Consider the following 18830-nt stretch of genomic DNA (forward strand, 5'->3'; position numbering starts at 1 on the left):
GGAATCCTGCAACACGTTTAAGTTTTTACTCTGCTAACTATACATTGGAATCTACTCTGGATCAATATTGAGTAGTATCCCATGACACATATCCATCAGAGTTAGTAGCCAATGATGGCCTTATCTTCCCTGAATTTGCCTAATCCCCTTTTTAAAGACATCCAGGATGGCAGACATCACAGCCTCTCATGGGAACAAATGCCACTGCCCAACGATGAACTGTGGTACTTTCTTTTCTTTGTACTGAATCTTCATCTCCATTGGATGTCCCCAAGTTCTGACATCATCAGAAAAGGAAAACCCTACTTTCTCCATACCACAAGATCTGAGTGCTGGTGGTAGTGGTGATGATTTAGAAGAGGCCTATCTGTTCTTCATGACTTGTCCTTTATGGCTTCACCTCCATTTCAGGCTGGGCAGAAAGTGTAACCTACCAAATCTATCAGGGTTGCATACTACAACTCTCATCACCTCTGGCTATTAGCCATGCTTGCTAGGGCTGATGGGAGTTGGAGTTTAGTGACATTTGGAAGGCCCAAAGTTCTCCACACCTGTCTTGAGAGATTAAGTTTGAGTTTGAGGTCCAGGGCCTCTTCCTACCTTCTCTTCTTCATTACATGTTAATCCATTTATTGACTGTAGAAATTAAATAAAGCTGTGGACAATTTGTACTCTGAGGCTGGTGTCTGCCTCTTTCTTTCCATCTTCAGCCTAAAGCATTACTTCTAATGGACATAATACAACTTTTATATGGAAAATAATGTTTCAGAAGATTGCACCTCCTTCCCAGCTTCTCTTTTAAAACGAGGAACTTTTCTCTTTTGAAAAGTAACAAAACATTTTCTTTCATTCTGTGCAAAGTTGATTGATTCAGAATGATGGCTGAAAAAGTTATAACTTGCATAATGGCTTTTCAGAATGCATTCTGAATATTAAATTAATTTAAATTTAGTAATCACCCAGCTGCACTTCAGACAGCAATGCTTTAACAGAAAGATTAACGAACATTTGGGCTACAGTTTAATCCCTTCAGATTTTAGTATGCAAAATGGAAACTTTTATAAATTAGACTATTTTTCTGCATCCCAATTAGGTGTCAAGGTTCATACAGCTTTAACAGTAACTCTGAGGCAGATTAGTCATAGTAATTTCTCCCTTTAGAGCCATTGACGTTCAGAAAAAAATATCAAATATTTAGTGGACTAGTATTTTATAGGCACTGGAAAGATTCTTTTGGAGGCTTCTTTCTAATGAGAACCTGTTTCCTATTCAGTCAAATTTGGTCTCATTCTATATCAATATGTTTATTTTCTCTTGTGGATTTACGTAAGAATGTAAGAGCTCCACACCAAAGGCCTCCTCTGGACAAACAGCCTGTTCTCAAAGTGGTCAACCAAATACCTTTGAGACGTAGAAAACAGGACATGCGACAATTTCCACACCTTTGTTTCCCAGCAACATTCAGAGGCATATGGTGTCTGATACTTTAGGTAGGGCATAGCCTTACCCTCCATGAAACAGAGAAAGACCACAGAGCACCAAATGATAACTAAATTTGGCGCAAAAATCTCTTGGGGGGAGGGAAGTGGAGAGAAATGGAACATTTTTTTTTAAAAAAAATAGGACAATATTTATCAACCTACAAAGCTGGGGCTACAATTGGTTATGGATTTGGACCTCCTCCACAGCCTCCTTTATGGCTAAATTATTTGATTGGCTTACTTCCCCAAACAAGGAAACCATTTTCTCGTGGTACAGTGGTTTGCTTTCCTAGGGTTGTAATACTGTACATCCAGAATTTCCCAGACGTGGCCGGGATCCGGCTGTCGAAAACAGTATCCGGGAGGAAATCACTGAAACGTCCGGGAAAATCCGGATGTAAGGCAACCCATTAAAAAGCAAAATTCATTAAAAAGAGCTCCAAAAATTCAAGTTTTTTTTTATTTTTAAGCTCCACAATTTTTGTGTCTAGATTTTCACTTTTTGAAATATGGCAACCCTACATTTCCAACACTCCGCTTGGGAATTGCTACCCTGTGATGATCATGAATGCTGGACCTGTCGTGATGGACAATACTTCTTCACAGCGGATAAGGCATTGGGCTGGATCCTTAGTCACAGAGGTATCAGGGACTCGGGTAGCACTGTGGTCTAAACCACTGAGGCTCTTAGGCTTGCTAATCAGAATGTTGGCAGTTCAAATCCACATGACGGGGTGAGCTCCCGTTGCTCCGTCCCATCTCCTGCCAACCTTGCAGTTTGAAATCACACCAGCGCAAGTAGATAAATAGGTACCACTGTGGCAGGAAGGTAAACAGTGTTTCTGTGAGCTCTGGCTTCCATCACAATGTTCCATTGCACCAAAAACAGTTTAGTTGTGCTGGCCACATTACCCAGAAAAGCTGTCTGAAGACAAACACCAGCTCGCTCAGCCAGAAGCAAGATAAGAGCTGCACCCCATAATTGTCTTTGACTGGACTTAAACCATTCAGGGGTTGGTTTACCTCTCTGATTACAGGGGTCCAGAAGGGGTGACTCTGTCACTAATGGGCCAAAAAACCTCTCCCAATGGTGACCTGTGTCAGATCATGACACCCAATTCATGTTGGGGGCACAAGTTCAACCCCACCAGCTTCCTATCACAATCTGGATTGCCTGATGTGGGATATATGCCCAATTAGGGCTGCCATACATCTGGTATTTCCCAGACATAGCCAGGATTCAGCCCTTCTAAATAGCATCCACACAGAAATCGCTGAAATGTCCAGGAAAATCCAGATGTATGGCGACCCATGTTAGAAGTGTAGATTTTGGCAAAAGTTTTTTTGTGTCCAGATTTTCACTTTTTGAAATACGGCAGCCCTACGCCCAATGCCTTATCCAAACCTCCTCTTTCCTGTAATCAAAAAAGTTGTGGCCTAATTCATCCCTATACCAGCCTCTTGTGTCATTCTTGTGGCCTTCCCCTCACCTGCCACACCGAATGACAACTCTGATCATTGTGAACACTGGACCATTCATGACGGACGGTACTTCTTCGCACAGTTAAAACTCTAGAATTCAGATGTAGACATGGCCTCCAACTTGGATGGGATTAAATGGGGTTAGGCAGATTAATGAAGAACAAGGCTATCAATGGCTGTTAGTCACAACGGCCCTGTCATACCTCTAAGCTCAGGGTACCCCTGAATACCAGCCACTGGACATCAACAGTAAAGGTAAAGGGACCCCTGACCATTAGGTCCAGTCGTGGCCGACTCTGGGGTTGCGGCACTCATCTCGCTTTATTGGCCGAGGGAGCCAGCGTACAGCTTCCGGGTCATGTAGCCAGCATGACTAAGCCGCTTCTGGTGAACCAGAGCGCACGGAAACGCCGTTTACCTTCCTGCCGGAGCGGTACCTATTTATCTACTTGCACTTGACGTGCTTTCGAACTGCTAGGTTGGCAGAAGCAGGGACTGAAAAACGGGAGCTCACCCCATCGCGGGGATTCAAACCGCTGACCTTCTGATCAGCAAGTCCTAGGCTCTGTGGTTTAACCCACAGCGCTAGCCGCGTCCCTCGGACATCAACAGTACTGTTATGCTGAACTGCTACTTGCAGTCTTCCCATAGGCAACACCTCTGCTGCTGTGAGACCAGGATGCTGGGCCTTTGCTCTGTTCCAGCAGCCACTCTTTCATATGATCTCAAGTCATGTCTCAGATTAAAGAGCATTCTTCCAGTATCACCTTTTAGCCCTCTCTTAAATTGAATCTCTACAGAGGCAGTGCTTCTTCTCTTGCCAGCTCCTCAATGTTTTCCGTCCTAGTTTCTGCTTGTGAGAGAGAAAGAGACTCTCAGATGCCCCAAACATTTCTTTACAAGTTTTGCTGCATGGCTGCCAAAGTTCCTAATACTGGGGGCCATGCTAAATGTTAAGGGCAGTCTTGCACATGCAAAACATTAGGGCATTGCTTTTCAGCCACACAGAATAATAGAATTGTAGAGTTGGAAGAGACCCTAAGGATAATCTAGTCCAATCCCCTGTCCCATACAGGGATCAAACCTGCAACCTTGGTGTTATCAGCACCGTGCTCTAACCAACTGAGCTATCCAGGTTTAAATGTTGTGCATGGTTTCTTTTTTCCTCCTTTTTAAAAAGATTTTTATTGATAAAGCAAGAAAAAAGAAAAAAAACACAAATACCAAATTACACACAAGAATAACCATAGACACATAATTTTCTTAGCAAACAATAAAACATATATCGGTCTTAACACTAAAGACCCAACCTCCTATCTATTCCATATTTCGATTTCATTTTTTTTATAATATTTTTTATTAGTTTTATGAAATACAGAAAAAAGAATAAAGAGCATATTATAAAAGTAGAGAGAGAAAGTTACAAATTTTCTTGTTCTTTTTTCCAAATCTACTGGACTTCCCCGCGTCCTCCCAACCCTGCATTCTCTGTGATACATTACATCAGCAATTTGTTAACTTGTTTCAATACTTGTTGTATCTTTCATTTTATCATGTTACCCAATTTCAAATATATTATAACCCAAATCATGTACGTTTTCATTTTAACACAATAAAGTTGTTTCATTATTCTATCTCTGACTTCTTGTACCTTAGTTTCCATTTCTTTAGTTTAACATTACTGAAGCTAGAATTTCCTAAAAGGTGCGTTTTTTAACATTCATACAACTTATAATGTTTTTCCAAATAGTCTTTAAATTTTTTCCAGTCCTCCTCGATTGTTTCTTCTCCCAAGTCTCGGATTCTGCCAGTCATCTCGGCCAGTTCCATGTAGTCCATCAACTGCGTTTGCCATTCCTCCAGTGTGGGTAAATCTTGTGACTTCCAATATTTTGCAATCAAAATCCTTGCTGCTGTGGTGGCGCCATATTTCGATTTCATATTACTTATTGCCAAGACACACTTTTATCATAATTAAACTTTTTCTTAATATATCTAATTTCTTATATTTACCTTGCAACTATTACTGAAGTTCCTTGAATGCTGCAACATTCGACGTTTCTTTTTTCCTTCTAAGGCCACCTCAGGCCAGCGGTGTGACAAAAGTGAGCTAATACAACTCTCCATCCACAATATAAAAATGCCAATTGTTTTGGGGCAAAATAAGTCCCAAAAGGTCCATCAAAACAAACTGCAGTCGGTATGAAGTATTCTTTATAGTACAGCCTATGTTCCTCTTCATCTGTAAAACCAGGTTGCTTTGGCAGGCCTCTCTTCACACACACACACACACACACACACACACACACACACACACACAGAGCTAATGCCAAATTCAACGTTGTTAACTATCAAGATACTTTGCTTTTGGTGAATGCCGTTTGGAATCTCAGGGCCTCAAAATTATATCAAATAACCGGAAGGTCCTGCACAGATCATAATAATCCCGCAACAACCAACATCAGCCTGCGCCAAAGTTTTCTGCACCACATCCAGGACCAAAAGAAGTGAAACAGATAAACAATTGGCCCTTAAAAATGAACTCAAACATGTTTTCCAGAAATTAAGAGTCACGTTTCCTCCATACTGAGATGAAGGCAAATGACTGGCCTATCTGAGCTCTGAACATGCTTATCTCATACTGGGCAAAATCCAGAATTTTATATGCTAGTCCAGTGAGTGTCAGATTTCCAGCTAGGTGGACATGCATATAAAGAACCAGCTGCACCCAGGATCTTCCTATTCCTTGCATTTTATAAAAGATGGAACTAGGCTACCTTCAGCAGCAATTTGAGCTGAATGTCCCGCCCCATTCGAAGTGGACTATATAATAAACATCTCCATTAAGCTTCCTTAAGAGTGCCATAAGTGATTTCATTACATTTGCGTAGAATAAAGAGCTTAGGGGACATTTTCATAGTTGGGTTGTGTCTGCCAGAAGATATGAGCCATAGCTCATAGCCTAGCAAAGTTCACTGTGCTGCATTTTGAATTCGACAGATAATTCCCCACCCTAAAAGCAGCCGAATGAAGCCTGATAAGATATTTCAGCAGGCTCTACATTCTTTTATTACTGTTACCAAGAGAAATGAGATTTCAATCATAGCACTCTGCAAAATTAGGTAAGTTTTTGCAGTAGAGAAATGAATTATGCTTAATTCATCTGGCACAGGATACAGAAAAACAACAATGTTACACTAATGGGCCACCAAGTGGCCTATTAAGATGTATTCTCAGAGGTATAATTTTGAATGCAGTTGATATTTCAGCCTGCAATACGCAATTGCTGTAATAAACTGTTCATTTTCAACACATGAGTAGCTAATGGGTAGATTAATTAAATGTTGATGACTTACGTATTAGCAAACATATAACTAAAATATACTATTTTGCAAAATCATGAATTTGGTCCTCTAAATTCCATCCCCTCCTTTCCCCCAACTGGCTGCTGTAGCAAGTCCTCAGCAAGCCACACATAATTATGCTAGGCTTTCAGGACCGATCATTGCCTTTAATTCAATAATCCAATTTTAAAAGATCAACTTTTAAGAGGATTTGAATTTGTGCTAGCCTCGGCACAATGGAATCCGTGCTCAGCACTGCATGAGATTTAAAGGCATGCACTTGTATGGGGATCCCATTACCAGTGGCAGCAGTTGGAGCGCAGAGAGCACAGAAAAGCAACCCCTTGCCACTGTTTGCATGCACAACCAAGGATCAGAAATCTAAACCTGCGATAGGGATGAATGAATCTGTCAATTTAGGTTTCTCATTTTTCCACTCTGAAGTGCAATTCACAATTCCACATCACAGTGTGGTTTTCTTAAAAGCACACAGTAAAATTTTATACACACACCTTAGTGTGAATTTCTTCTAAATACAGACAAGTTAGTATGCAGTTTACCCCAATCTACATATTTCTGCAAAGAATTTCTGGATGCTATTTTTCCAAAAATATATACACAATCTTGGCATTTGGCCCTGGTGGAGCAGGTTAAAATGCTCATCTAGTACAGAATCCTTTTATCACAGTTACAGATGCTTCAGGTTACAGACTCCACTAACCCAGAAAGAGTACCTCAGGTTAAGAACTTTGCTTCAGGATGAGAACAGAAATCACACAGCGGCAGCGGGAGGCCTCATTAGCTAAAGTGGTACCTCAGGTTAAGAACAGTTTCAGGTTAAGAATGGACCTCAAGAACGAATTAAGTTCTTAATCCGAGGTACCACTGTAGTTATTAGAGCTTCTTCTGGTAGCAATTTTTTCCAGAAATTATCAGGCTAAATACCAACACTAATTTAATGAACAGGTAAGTCCTAGAGGCCTAACTGTGGTAACTATTGCTACTACTACTACTACTACTAATAATAATAATAATAATAATAATTTATTATTTATACCCCGCCCATCAGGCCGGGTTTCCCCAGCCACTATGGGTGGCTCCCAACAGAATATTAAAAACACAATAAAACATCAAACATTAAAAACTTCCCTAAACAGGGCTGCCTTCAGATGTATTATAAAAGTCATATATTGAGTGAAATTGTTTCAGTCTAATGCTCTGCAAGATGATATCATTCAGGAATATCCAGAGAAATGGCTGTACCTTATAAATGAATACAAGGAAACTTGGGGAGGGAGGGGGGAATCAAGAAGTTAATGTAAGAATGCCATTATGTCTCTAGCAGTTGCCTCAAAAATAGAATTTTTAAAAATCTAGGGATTCTTGGAACTTTAAATATTATGCTGTAATGAGTGGTTGGTTCTGAGTGTTGCTCCTAACAGTTTTAAAACAAACCAATAAAGATGCAAGCATACAAAAATGTACAGGAAGAAATGGTTGTGATGTTAGCTCCTGGTAACCATTTTAAAAACAAACTGTTACAGCAATAAAAATAATAAGCACATTAAAGCTTCTACTGCATGCAAAGATATCTACAGGGTACTGTGGCCCAATTTTAATAACTTTTTTCTTTTTTGCTATCTCTTTTATTGTTTATATCCAGGGCTTATAATAAAAGCGTGTGCATCTGCATGAAATAGATTGAAGTCACAGAATTCTACAGCAAGCCCAGGAGAAAAAGAAGCATTTTAACTACATTCACAATTGTACTTAAAATGCATACAGGAGAAAATGAAATTGAAATTTAGTATGATATAATGGCATTATAAATAATGGATAAGAGGAACAAGACCACAGCTTCCAAGTTTTTCTGCTGCAATACTGAGGCTCCTTATCAACACCCCTCTTCTCTATTCCATGTGTAATTCCCAATACTTACCCATTAATAAGAGTTACCTACACACACCTGGCTGGTTAAGTATCAGACTGTTGACTATTTTGCATTAGGAACATTACCTTTATTGAGCAAAACTACTGGTGAATAGGCAAAACATGAAACTCTAGCAGCCTTTACTATAAATAAATAAAAGAGGGCCAGGCCCTCTCGTTCCTTTCCAACTTGGAGAGATGAAGCAACAGGGAAGGAGGGAATGCTTAAAATTTTAACCTTCTGCCAGCATCTGCTTAGAAAGCCCACAGGATGAAAAGTGCTTTGGAAATAAACATCGCTTCGCTCTCACTCTCTCTCTCAAAAAAACAAGTCATCCAGGTTTTGTTAGTTGAGCTTTCAGAAGCCATTAGAATGGATGGCTTACTTCTTTGTTCCACCAAGGTTGTATTTACTAAAAGATCTATGTGACAAGTGCGGTTTCAGCATTCTGTATTGCCAGGTGTAAATAGGAGCTTTGAGGGAGAATGTATTTTGAATAGTCTCTGGGTGTTTCTTAAGGGTTATTATTGTGCACAGCAGGGGGGCGGGAATCCAGCTTTCTGTTTAAATGCAAATCCAAAGTCAGACAGAGATATGATTTAATTGGTTAGAAGACAGTCCTTATTTGATGTACAGTGGTACCTCGGGTTAAGAACTTAATTCGTTCCAGAGGTCCGTTCTTAAACTGAAACTGTTCTTAACCTGAGGTACCACTTTAGCTAATGGGGCCTTCTGCCACCACCGCCGCTGTGTGATTTCTGTTCTCATCCTGAAGCAAAGTTCTTAACCCGAAGTACTGTTTCTGGGTTAGTGGAGTCTGTAACCTGAAGTGTATGTAACCCAAGGTACCACTGTATTCTAGACGCCTTGGGGAAATAAACCTAAATACTTTTGTAAGCCAGAAAAGGTTGAGAAGTAGACCTGCTCCCCATTCCTTGTGGTAAGCTTGGGTAGTCAAATAGGGACGCAGGTGGCACTGTAGTCTAAACCACTGAGCCTAGGGCTTGCCGATTGGAAGGTCAGCGGTTCAAATCCCCATGATGGGGTGAGCTCCCATTGCTCAGTCCCTGCTCCTGCCAACCTAGCAGTTCGAAAGCATTTCAAAGTGCAAGTACATAAATAGGTACCACTCTGGCGGGAAGGTAAACGGTGTTTCTATGCGCTGCTCTGGTTTGCCAGAAGCAGCTTAGTCATGCTGGCCACATGACCCGGAAAAACTGTCTGCGGACAAATGTTGGCTCCCTCGGCCAGTAAAGTGAGATGAATGCCACAACCCCAGAGTCGTTCACGACTGGACTTAACTGTCAGGGGTCCTTTACCTTTACCTTTTTTTAGTCAAATAGGAGCTTCCCCCCATATCAGCTAAGCAGTTCAATCAAGCCCCTCTGAACCACACACAAGCCTGAGAGGCATTGGGGCTCAGATTGGGCTGGTTTATGTATCTCAGCTACTTCTTCCTTCCCTGAGGTGGAAAGAAGCAGCCAAGATCAATTCCATGCATTGTGATATTATCAGCATATCACAGTATTTAGTAGGGCTGCCATACATCTGAGATTTCCCAGACGTTACCAGGATTTCAAAGGCGGAAATGACATCTGGGGGAAATTTCTAGAAGGCGGTGGTTTTACATTTTGAAATATGGCAACCCTATATTTAGCAGCTGAAATATCACCATGTTGAAAAGCAGTTACAGTATCGCCCAGCCCTATTGGTGACCAACAGCCGTAGCTGTTATCCTGTTCAGTATCAGAGGAATCACAACCAATTCAGACATATAGAAGACAACAACTATTGAATACTACAGCCTAGGTTCTGATACTCTCCCCCCACTTTTAGGAAACTGCCACCCCCCCCATCACTCTTTGGATTATGTAAACAATATAAAGGTTCTTCCGTCTGTTCAGGAAAGGAGAAAGACTAGTTGGTCTTCCACTCGTCCGGACTTTGTACCTCACCCATAATGCTTATCTGAAGATTTCGCAACCACATCAGGATGAAGAAATGGGGACTGGGGCCTAAAAGTTTGATGTGCTTGCCCTCCCTGCCCCCTTCAGGCCTATGGGGAACAGATTGAGAAAGCAGGAAGAAGTCACACATGGCCAGCAGATAAGTGATATGTAAGGACAGCAGGAAAATTCCTTCATTTAGGCAAAATAATGCATATTCAGTAGGCACACCGTAACACAATTCCTCATAGGGTAATAAAGGAAAAGAAAAGGCCTATTTACATTTGAAAGCAATGAGCTAGACAATGAACTTACGTTTGCTAAAAGTGAAAAATAAATAAACTGAGTAATTAGAGGAAAGTTTTGGTAACAAGGGCAGATCAGACAGTGGAACCAATTCCTTAATGAGGTAGTTACTGCTAACTAAACAGAAGTGTTGCAGCCATAATATTTCCCATACAAGTAGAGTGGGTAATTAATTTCTTCAGCCATGATGTTTTATTTAAGGCATGTCTCAAAAAAAGAAAAGAAAAAAGGATATTGATACTACCCTCACCCCTCAGCACAACTACAGACTACTTTTAGCCGTTAAGCAGTCTCTTTACTGCTCAGGTAGATCGTAAGGCAGCCTTCAAAAGGGAACATGATAAGAACAATTGTTCCAACAGCATTACAACTATTTCTTTAGAGAATACAAGCTTGTAAAAATCCTGATTTCCCAGTTTGCCCTTTCAGTATATCACTGTAGTGGAAAATGCAAATTGAGCAAAGCGCTCATACCCACTCTTTCCTCCCTTCCCCCAATATCAAACAAGATTACTGTCAAGAGGTCCTCAGTTACCAGAACAGGCCATTTTGAAGGCATAAATTTGCTCTCCATTGGTTTTCATCAAGCAATCATGAACGCTGATTACATAAATTTAGCACTTTGCTGCTCATTTTTCTTTATGGGATTTCAGCCATGGATACATTGTCCTGTTTTTGCAGTTTCTCCACTCAACATACAGTGGTACCTCGGGATGAGAATGGGATCCGTTCCAGAGCCCCGTTCACATCCTGAAGCAAACGTAACCCACGTCTGCACGGGTCACATTTCGCCACTTCCGCGCATTCACGTGACGTCATTTTGACTGTCTGTGCATGCATGTACGGTGAAACCCGGAAGTAACGTGCTCCGTTACTTCCGGGTCGCTGCGGAGCGCAACCCGGAAATACTTAACTTGAAGCACATTTAACCCAAGGTATGACTGTACTGCCCTGCTCAAGTTTACATAAAAATTAGTTCATGATTTGACAGGGTACAACTTCTTGAAGATTCGGTGTTGCTCATTGCAACAGAGCGCTCTCAGACACATTTCAGTCGCAAGTATGCAAATTACTATGACTTTTTTGAAAATGGTCTGGGAAGTGGGGTCGATTGCATTGGCTGGAATAAGAAGCAGAATGTTTAAGCATTTGCTCACACTGGACTAGCGATTTGGAGTCTGGACCCAAGGGCAATGCAGAAGAACAGTCAAGACCAAGAAGACCGACCAGACATGCAAGCACAATAGAGCTCAGGCAAACCTCCTTGATCAAGCAAAGCTCAGCTAATGTCGGGAGCTGGAGTCAGGCACTGGCCAGCAATAAAAAACACAGTGTTCGTGCAGTGAACGCTTTATTTCAAAAGACCCTGAAACAGTGCAGGCCTAGCGATCGCAGCAACTCTTCCCAGTAGGTCTTGCCCCAATGAGGCCATTGCAAGGACTGAAGGTTTCTGCCTTCCCAGAGCCGCCTATGCCCCCTCTTCTCCAGGGTTTTTTCCAAGCAGTTGCAGACTGTGTCTGCATGCAACCAAACTCTCCTCAATACTTTATATTTCTCTGCGTATTCTAGGAAACCAGCGGGGAGAGGAGGTGGTCACAGCAGGAGGGGGAGACCCCCTGGCTTCTTCAGCAGCCTGCCTCATTGCTGCCTCTTTGCCTGCCTCCTCCGCAGCCTCCACTTCTGCCTCTGATTCTGGACTGCTCTCTGCCACAGTCTCTTCCTGCTCACTAAACCCTGTTGCCCTTTCAGCTTCCAACATGTCCTCCTCCCAGTCATCTCCCTCTGACCACACATCACCCTCCCACCACCAATCCCCTGGCTCTGAGCCTTCTTCCCTTGCGGGATCCCTAACTGCTGCCTCCCACCACTCCTCTGCATCCAGCCAGTCCCTGACATCTAAAATAGGAAGGGATCATTTTTAATACTCCTTCCTGACTAGGAAAAACCAATGGACACTCTGGGTGGGTGACGTCAGGCCAGTTCTTGGTGGTTCTTCCAAGAGTCTACAGTTACTCAGTTTCACCACAAAGAGCAGTAATCAGCAGCTGCTGAAAAAGTGCACAGATCTCCTGTTTTTAGATCTTGCATTATGAATGTAGGGACAATAATATACAGTAGTCATACCTTGGGTTAAATATGCTTCAGGTTGAGCATTTTCAGGTTACGCTCCGTGGCTACCTAGAAGTAACTGCTTGTGTTACTTACGGGTTTCGCCGCTCGCACATGTGCAGACGCTCAAAATGACGTCACACGCATGTGCGGAAGCGGCAAAATGAGACCCGCACACGCGCAGTCATGTGTTACATTCTACTCAGAATGCGAACGGAGCTCCGGAATGGATCCCGTTTGCCTCCAGAGGTACCACTGTATGTGCTTTGATTAATGACACACATGCCCTTAACTACTCAGAAAACCCAGCCCCTTAAAATACTATTAGTAATAATAAAATTTAGATTTTTTTAATCCTATGCTTCTTCCAAGGAGCTCAGGACAGTGCACAGACTTACCTTTCCACATTTAATCCTCATAACAAGCCCTTGATGTGGTTTGGGCTAAGAACGCAACTGCCTCACCATGTGAGCTTCAAATCTAAGCAAATATTTGGTCCATAGCCCTAGTCTAACACTAACCCTGAAACCACATTGCTTCTAAAGTTATCACATACAGCAGTACAGGGCCCAGACTTTAGTGTCCTTGCAGCAGACATCTATATACCCAACTTTGTACTCATACAGTTCTACCCCTCCTATCCATTTCCCCCCCTTTCATTGAAAGTATGCCTGGTTCCCTGCAGTAAATACTCTAAACAAAGCTTCAAAAGGCTCTATAGCATTCTGTTGTCAGTTTCCTGGTGTGGAAGGGAAGAGCTAAGCCTCAAGCTGGTGCTTAGGAGAAAAGCATTTATTCTGGCACACAGGAAACCAGAGAGTAACCAGTGCATTTTGATTGGCACACTAGGGTTTTCATTCTTCCAGAATACAATCCTTCCCCTCCTAATACTGGCTTAAGGCTTGCCTCTTTTCTCTTGGATTCTACTTCTGGAATTATCTCTTCCTCTCTCTTTTGTTGCCAGTATGCTTTCAGACTCGATTCTTCTAGTTTCCCCCCATCGATTCTGAGTAGATGTTGTGTAGAATAGCCAAGACCAATGGCATTACCAATGGCACAGTACTGCTCTCTTTCAAGTGAGTTATTGCATAACTAAATGATCGCTGCAAGCACAGCCTCTCTTCTGCTGATAATTAGCCTTGTGATCAAGGTCTACTTTGTACTGGGAGCGTCACCAAATTTGTGCTGCAGGCCTGCTCTGTAGAATTGCCTCAAAGCGAACAGCCACCAGAATTAGGAAGCATATTCTTCAGACATTCAGTTGGTCTATTTGTTCACTGATTCTACAGCTTGCCAAAATAGTCCATGTCTCAGTGCTGGGCACATATTACAAAAGGACTGTAATAAAATGTTCCCATTGGGGAAATGCTCCTTTATATCGCCACAACAAAAGCTTGTGACGAAGTCTATTCAGAGTTCTGCAGAAGACTTTTTAAGCTCTTCATATGCCATTTCTAGTGTGGTATCATCTGTAATATGGGCTGAAAGCAGGAGGGAATTTACCTTTCCATCCTTAGCGATCTATAATTAGGATTGCAAGCCTTTTGGCTTCAACCTCATGGTAAAAAGAGATGTTTTTTGAAAATGTTACAGCAAGAATGGGAAAAGATCCAGGGAAAGGCAGAAAAATTAAATAGAAGCCAGAATTAAATCTGATTTTCAATTTCCAAGGTCCTAGATCAATGTTCTTCAAAACCTGATTTCTGGATTTTCATATTTGACAGATATTTTAGATGCTGTAAAGTAAGCACCACTGTAGTTAGGGCCCTCTATAATACTCCTAAAAACATGAAAAAAAAATAAAAACACATAAAATATATTAGTAAAAAATAAAATATATTGGTATATACAAAATAAAACATATTAGTATATATAAAATAAATACTCTAGCTAATAATACATCATATCTTTTGGGGTCTTTAGTACTGAAAAAAGCTGGCTAACCCAGCTGAAAAATTGCTTATTAATCTTTGCAATCTCTTTGCAATCTCTATGACCTGCAATGAATGAATGCCATAAATATGCTTTAATTATTCTATTGATTGATTGAGTCAATTATTCCGTTATATGTAGGATATGATGAGCTATGCTCGGGAAACATTTTGCTGCAAAAAATGACATATTCTAGCTCATGCACTAAATTTATGCTGGTAGGATCAATGACACAAGCAGAGGTTTCCAGAATGAAGATGTTCCACTCTTCTTCAAAGGGTGTTTACTTGAGATAGCTAAGAAGCATGCAGAAGACAGGATGAAGTAGCTTAACTCTCAGGTGGATCAACTTTGGTGCAAAGTGATGAATGTGGTAAGGTACTGATGATGAAGTTTCTATTAGGCACCAGACTTGGAAGGGTTGGACCATATGGAAACAAGGAGGTACTGCTGCTTGGATAAGTAGATAATCAGCAGATTCCAGCCTACCAGTTTCTGAAAGCTTAAAAAGCTTGTGGTATTTCAGTGCCTGATTGGATTATATTTCCTTTTGGCTTGTTGTTGACTGCTTTATGGGGACGGCAGTCTTCTTTTCTCCTAATTCGCCAAGTCAGGGAAGTAAGCAGGCCCAAGCATTCCAAGAGGAAAATTTTGATTGGCTCAAGTTCTTTGCTTATCTGTGTTGAGTATTCTTTCAGCAGATCTTTATACAGCCCTATCAGAATGTAGGGATAGTTGTCCAAGCCCAAATACTGTGCTCTTGTGTTGTTCAGCCACTCCTCCAACTCAGTCAAGTGAGGGGATCCGGCCTTCTCTCCTAGCAGAGGGGATTGGGTGGGCTCGTTTGTCCTAGTTTCTGAGTTTCCCGATAGTAACTCCTGCCTTGGTCTGGCCTCAGGGACCTCGTTTTCTAAAGTTAAGCTGGTGGTATCTCAAATTCAGATTTTGAGAGTAGGGATGTCAGAGAATTCCAATGAAAACAAGAAACAGGAGTGGGAATTGTCTATGTTCACTTATTCATCTCAGGTAAATCAATCAGGATTGGTATTACCTACTGCAATATCACCATAGTGGACAGTGAGACACATAACTTAATTGCTGGCAGAAGGCAAACGGCAGAACATAAACACTACTGCATATGACAAACCCAGAGCTGAGTAGAAAATGATGCCTTCTTACATCCCTAGCTGAGAAGAATGTGTCAATAGGTGACTCTAGACTTGTGCTGGAGGGGGCAGCAGATCAGCAGCATGTCACCATCAGGGTGGGGGAAGGGATAACATTTTCTGGTTGTTCGTAAAATCTTATGTGAAACCTCTGTCAACTCCAATCCCTAGGAGGCACCGAGCAGAATTAAGAAATTGTATTCACACAATTAAGTAACCTTGAGCTCACACACTTACAAATACTACTATAAAATTGGGGGTGGGGATTTTTACACACATGCTTAAGTTCCCACCCATTTTAGACACTGCCCCAGGAACAACCACGCTCAACTTACCTCATAGTAACTTCGAACGGCGTTACAAAATGCTTCATCAGCCACAATTTGTGTCTCTCCATTTAGGAAGGCCTGAAAGCGCTCCTTCACAATCTGTAGCTGTTGCTTGTTCAGCTGGAAAGAAAGCAAAAATTCAGTCAGCAAAGCTACATGTTTTGCTTCGTTTCAACATTTAAAAACTCTTAGTTGTCCCACGCATCAATTTCCACCTTTAACTCAGTATGCCGTTACTTTCAATAACTGCTAGCAACCACACCAGGATAGACAGATATTAGGGCTGCCATACGTCTAGAATTTCCCGGAATTTGGCAGCCATTTTAAATGTTCGGGAAATTTAAATGGCAGCCCATTGTGGGAGTGGATTTTTTTACCAGAATTTTTTTTTAAGTTATTTAAAAACTGTTTTGGGGGCATAGCTGTCAATGTTTCCCTTTTTTAAAGGGAAATTCCCTTATTCCAAATAGGATTCCTCGCAAGAAAGGGGAAAAGTTGACAGCTATGTTTGGGGGGATATTTTGGAGAGAGAAAACGCTCAACAAATGTAGGCAACCCCCCCCCCCAAAAAAAAACCCCAATAAATAAAAAGCTCAACAACCTTTGTGTCCAGATTTTCACTTCCCAAAACATGGCAACCCTAAGATAAGATAGATAACACAATTTTGTTTATTCTATTCTACAAAATCTATGTAATTTGTTATACAGAACAGCTTTAATTTCATGTTAGGATAAGCTACAGTCACACAATAATTTCCTACTACTTTTACCATTTCCCTAGTTAAAATGGACTCATCCCCTATTCTTAAAATCTGAAAAGTTTCCAACTGCACAGTGGTGTGAACACAAAGAGATGGAGGGAAGGGTGTGCATGTTGTTGCACTCTCACGCCCAACACACACACACACACACACACACACACACACACACTTCACTGTACACTCTTTAAGCAGCAGAAATCAGCTTATGTGCATGATGGGAGAGATGTCATCAAGGCAGCAGCATGAATGGAGACTATAGGACATATTACAAGAGTATTACGAAAATCAGGAAAATTAAATATACCTTTTCCCCCATTACCGTGAACCATTTCCCCGCCCAGAATCCCTAACTGGGACAAAACATGTCCCAGTTTTGCCTGAAGATTTTTCAGAACGATCACTCCGAAGATCAGCAACTAACTTAACTGCTCAATCTAAACAATGTGGAAAGAGAAACCATGTAACACAGGCACACTCGAAAACAAGTTTTTGTTTCTCCCCTTCCACAAAACCCAAACAAGAATGAAAACCTTAAGACTTGTAGCACTAAAGGCAAACAATTACACACCACTTTTGTACATCAAAACCCACCACAAATAATAGTTAGGATTCTTGTGTCCTAGCAGTTGTGGGCCCAGACATCACGTTCCTCAGTCCCCAACCCCACGGAGAATTCAAAGACAACAGACTGGTTTTTGGATCAAAACAGGCTATGTCTTCATTGAATACAAGATGAAAGAGCTTTGGCTTGGGCAATTAAATACTTCCAGCCCACCTGCCAGAAATGATATTCTGGTCAATCTGCGCAGGGGTTTCAAATAGGGCAACCCCTGCAAGGTCTGCAATCTGGAGGAGTGCCATCAGCCCTGGGCTGTGGCTGGGCATGAAGACATGGCCACTCCCCCCCCCCCCCAGAATACCTTTAACAGGATACCCAGTGTTTGGAGGGGAAGACAAAGACTACAACCTCTCCTCCATCCCAGACTGAGGTTGCCCCGATGCCCAAACAAGTTGTGATGATTGCTATGAGGTAGGCAAAACCACCAAGCTGGATCCAATTTGACCAGTGGGCAAATTCCTACCTGGCCCCAGTACACGACAACCACCTTAGCCACCACAAGGTCATAAAACCATCACTTGAATTGAGGGAAGTGTCACGGTCCAGTTCACGGGTGATTGAAGTCCCAGCAGGAGACGTCAGGACCGGGGGCAAGATGGTGAGGTGGGAGCAGGAACGGGGGTCCAGAAGGCAAGAGTCAGGAAGCCAAGAGTCTGAGGGCCAGAGAGCCGGGAGTCAAGAAGCCAAGGGTCTGAGGATCAGGAAGCAAGGAGTCACAAAGTCAAGGCTCCGAGGATCAAGAAGAAGGGAGTCAAGAAGCGGAGGTTCGGAGATCAGGAAGCAAGAAGCCAAACACAACAAGGCAGGAAGCGTGTTGTTGTGACAAAGAGCCGAAGGGAAATGCTGACCTTATATCCCTTCCTGGCTCTTGCCACCAGGTGCTGTGAGTTACCAATCGGCTTTACCTGTGAGGCTGCGCCTTGCCTCTTCAGAACAAACTTAGGAAGGCCCCAGTCCTGCAAAGTCCTGTTGGTCACAGGGCCTGGCTCCTGCACACACACCTGACAGGAAGGCAGGTGGGGAACCCGACAAGGGAAATAACAGGTAAGGGCTCCAGGTGTGGGCTGTTTAAATGGCCAGGTCGTGGACCTGAGAGAAGCCTTCCTACTCCATCAGCTCCACCCCGTGCCCCAGTCTGCACCTGAGCCTGCACTCCCATTTGCCAATCCCGGGTGCAGGCTACGATTCAGCTCCTGATAGGCAGCACGGGCCTACCCCTGAATCACCTGTCCGGACTGGATGCCAATCCCAGGATCCCCTGTCAGGGCCTTGGAAGAACCTGCGCTGCAACACAAGGGTAAGCGGACTTGCAATCAGTTTGCGTGGCTTTAGAACAGGTATAGGAGGGGAGGGGATATAATTAATTAATTAATTAATTAATTAATTAATTAAATGGCGGTACCTCAGGTTACAGACGCTTCAGGT

The 18830-nt window shown here is 42.3% G+C and overlaps 1 protein-coding gene across 18 annotated transcripts in view; it reads right to left on the minus strand.

Annotated features, from left to right (window-relative positions):
* Nucleotides 1–18830, minus strand: part of CADPS2 (calcium dependent secretion activator 2) — a 333758-nt gene that overhangs the window by 243284 nt on the left and 71644 nt on the right. For all 18 annotated transcript variants that reach the window (XR_014555332.1, XR_014555333.1, XR_014555334.1 and 15 more), the window contains exon 2: nucleotides 16032–16145. Coding sequence is in view for 14 of the 18 variants with exons in the window: in XM_083698926.1 (XP_083555052.1) it covers nucleotides 16032–16145 (114 nt within the window). In the remaining 4 variants the exon portion in view is untranslated. The remainder of the gene's footprint in view (nucleotides 1–16031; nucleotides 16146–18830) is intronic.

This window comes from Podarcis gaigeae (assembly GCF_964106915.1).
Source record: "Podarcis gaigeae genome assembly, chromosome: 10".
NCBI lineage: Eukaryota > Metazoa > Chordata > Lepidosauria > Squamata > Lacertidae > Podarcis > Podarcis gaigeae.